The sequence below is a fragment of the Carex rostrata genome, chromosome 21 (assembly GCF_964058835.1).
Source record: "Carex rostrata chromosome 21, lpCarRost1.2, whole genome shotgun sequence".
Lineage (NCBI taxonomy): Eukaryota > Viridiplantae > Streptophyta > Magnoliopsida > Poales > Cyperaceae > Carex > Carex rostrata.
The window spans coordinates 2114517-2117227 of record NC_135938.1 but is presented as its reverse complement, the minus strand read 5'-3'; the positions used below and the strand labels follow the sequence as shown (position 1 = coordinate 2117227).

At 35.2% G+C, this 2711-nt stretch overlaps 1 protein-coding gene across 4 annotated transcripts; it reads right to left on the bottom strand.

Moving 5' to 3' along the window:
* Positions 1-281: 281 nt before the first annotated feature.
* LOC144573250 (LOB domain-containing protein 15-like) lies at positions 282-1905 on the bottom strand. Of its 4 annotated transcripts, none has more exons than XM_078322985.1 (3): positions 1782-1905; positions 1320-1575; positions 282-860 (listed from the first exon to the last, which is right to left on the bottom strand). In XM_078322985.1, the coding sequence occupies exons 1-3, from the start codon at positions 1793-1795 to the stop codon at positions 441-443; spliced, it is 690 nt and encodes a 229-aa protein (XP_078179111.1). In that variant the 5' UTR covers positions 1796-1905; the 3' UTR covers positions 282-440. The 4 variants fall into 4 exon arrangements, with proteins under 4 accessions (XP_078179111.1, XP_078179109.1, XP_078179108.1 ...); XM_078322983.1 differs by having other exon boundaries at positions 1320-1578; positions 1782-1884; XM_078322982.1 differs by having other exon boundaries at positions 1320-1578; positions 1787-1877.
* Between the last annotated feature and the right edge of the window lie 806 nt (positions 1906-2711).

Here is a 2711-nt window from a genome sequence, read left to right as displayed (position 1 = left end):
GCAACTTAAATGGAATTCCTAGGCATTTTGGCTTTTTCTTGCTTACATGCTACAAAATCTCATTATATTAATTTGTTTAATTTGTTTCATGATTTCATCCACACAACATAAGTGTTGCCGTGAAGTAAATGAAGTGAAATTGGCAGAACCTAACTAAAATATGTTTAATTTATGTTTTAAAAATTGAACTAATTTCTATGGGGTTGAAAACAGAAACTAACTTTAAAATGTAAATATTATATTAATCAACATATATAGCATGCAGGCCAAGATAGATTTGCTTAGAGCTTCAAGATCATCCTAAATTGACCAACACCAGAAATAGTATTACCAAATTAACAAATTCCTCATCTTTCTCCCCATTGTCATTTCTTGAATACTAACATTATGGTTTATGACATACAATATACTAAACAAAAACATTAAAGGATCAGCTCTACTCAACTAAAGTAAGATACATTGTTCTCATTTGTAATTGAGCTGTAATCAGTAGAACTAGCAGAGCCTGCACCTGCATACATTGATGAAGATGAGGATGCCGGTGCAATAGAAACCGAAGCAGTCGGAGCTGTAGTAGTGATTGTTGGTCCAGAAGCAGCCAAGACATTATTGGTACCTCCAGTCAGAGAAAGAAGGGAAGCTGCATTAGTTGTAGGAAGCACGGAAGAATTTGTCACCGATCGGAATTTGTACTTCAAGATCTCGGTCTTTACTGCTGTCAGCTCGGCCTCTAAAGCTTGGACTTGCTGTTGCAAGGCAGCAATTGCTCCCATGCAACCATACACTGGGTCCCGCAACCTGACGTTGGCCTCATAGACAAGACTATTTGCTGCATCCGCTCTTTGGCTCTCTGGTACCTCCTATAATTACAAAAATTATTCGAGGAGTTTATATGACGAAAGATAGATAAATTAATCAAGGGATTGTACCAGTTACTTTCATACGACCTGGCTTTTCCGGAATCTCAAGTTATCATTTTATGGAATTTGTGTTACGAGACAAAAGAAGTTAAGGAACAGTAATTTTTATTAACTTCAAATAAAGAACTGGTAATTAATTTTTATGTACGTTTGTAAATAGCCTTTTTGTTTAATCAAGCATTCAAGCTAGCTCTTTCCAATCAAAGACAAAAAATTGAGCTACAACAGAATAATTTTAGATGACTGCTCTCAAATATAAAAAAGGGAACCAATTATATATCTCTAGGGTTAAGAGTCCACTATAAGAATATCGATAAGTTTCTATATTATCACATATTACCAGTACAGATTCTAGGGTTTCCAACAATATATACACATAAATATTGATCTAGTTATTACCAGTAACAACTTGGAGACGTTACTTGCACCAAAAACCTTATGTACAGCTGCGAATTTTTGGGGCTCATGAGGAGAAAAATATGGAGAAAAGGGGCATTCTTGAGCACATCGTCGCCTTAAAAGCTTACACGCAGCACATGGGGTAATGGTGTTCAACGAACAGGTCGAACCCAGTATCTGACGGCGCGACATGGCACAATCTGGCACATCGGTTTCTCTCTTGATCTTCGTTCCTAGTTCAATTTCATGCCTCTCCCTACTAAAAAGCAAACAAAAAAAAAAAAAAAATTATGAATAATTCTTAAAAGGAAAAAAAAAAGAAAAAAAGAAGTAAATACAAATAAATCTTAGAGTTTGTCATGTACTTGAAAGAAGCCATGATTAGGAGAAAAATGAGATTAGATTGTTATTTGAGTAGATATCTAAAAAAAAATTCTCAAAGGTGCAACTTCTTTTTCTTACCTTACCGTGGACATTCAGGCATGCTCCTGAGAAGAAGAGAGAGAAAGACAGAGAGAGCGACAGGAAAGAGAGAGAAAGAGAGAGGAGAGAGAGAGAGAGAGGGACCCTACGCAGCCTCTGCCAGATTTCAAAAAAAAAAGAGAGAGAGAGAGAGGGAGAGGTCAGAGGTGATGCCAACTATTGCACTGCATGCTCATGTGAGGTGTTGACTTATTGTAAAATATTAAGAAAGATTGATTCAAGCCATTGAATTTAATTTAAATCTACACAAAAAATAGATATAGAAATTAGAAAGGTCATTATCTATCCATTTTCTTCATTCTTTTCCTTGTTTGTAAATTTAGGATTATGCAAAGTACGTGCCAAACATAATTGGTTCTAGAATTAATTAAAGTAACTATCTGCGAGGGTATACCGTCATAAAGTGTTTTTTTATATAAGTGACGGTAGTATTCGTGACAGTATATATAACGGCCCATTCTTGTTGTCTTTTTTCTTATCTTTTATTTTTGGTGGTAAGGAACTTTCTAGAGATTTTTGAAATGGAAGCTGATAATTGTACCTCAAATAAAGTACCCGTGCGTGTTCCCCAACCTTCTAGAATATCAGCGACAAAAAAATCAGGTTTTACTTCATACAACGCAATAACAGTACCAATCTTTATTTATTGTATAGAATTTCGTTGCATGAAGAGAAAAACGCTCTGTTAAACAAATTTAACAAAAGCACCGCCAAATGCAGCGAAACAATCATATAATTTAAACATATAAAGGAAAGCGTTTAATCTACTGCGTTCAAGTGTTTAACTTTCATTGTAAATGAGTTAAATTTTCATTTTTAAAAACAAAAACGAATCTCCGAATTCATCCCCGAGCAAAAATTTACAAATCTAAACTGGAACCAATCCCCAAGCGCGTCCCCGAGCAAGAA

Coding starts and splice junctions, on each gene's coding strand:
- LOC144573250 (XM_078322982.1), bottom strand. Junction 861..1,319: donor ACGTCTCCAAGTTGTTACTG/GTAATAACTAGA, acceptor TTGTAATTATAG/GAGGTACCAGAGAGCCAAAG.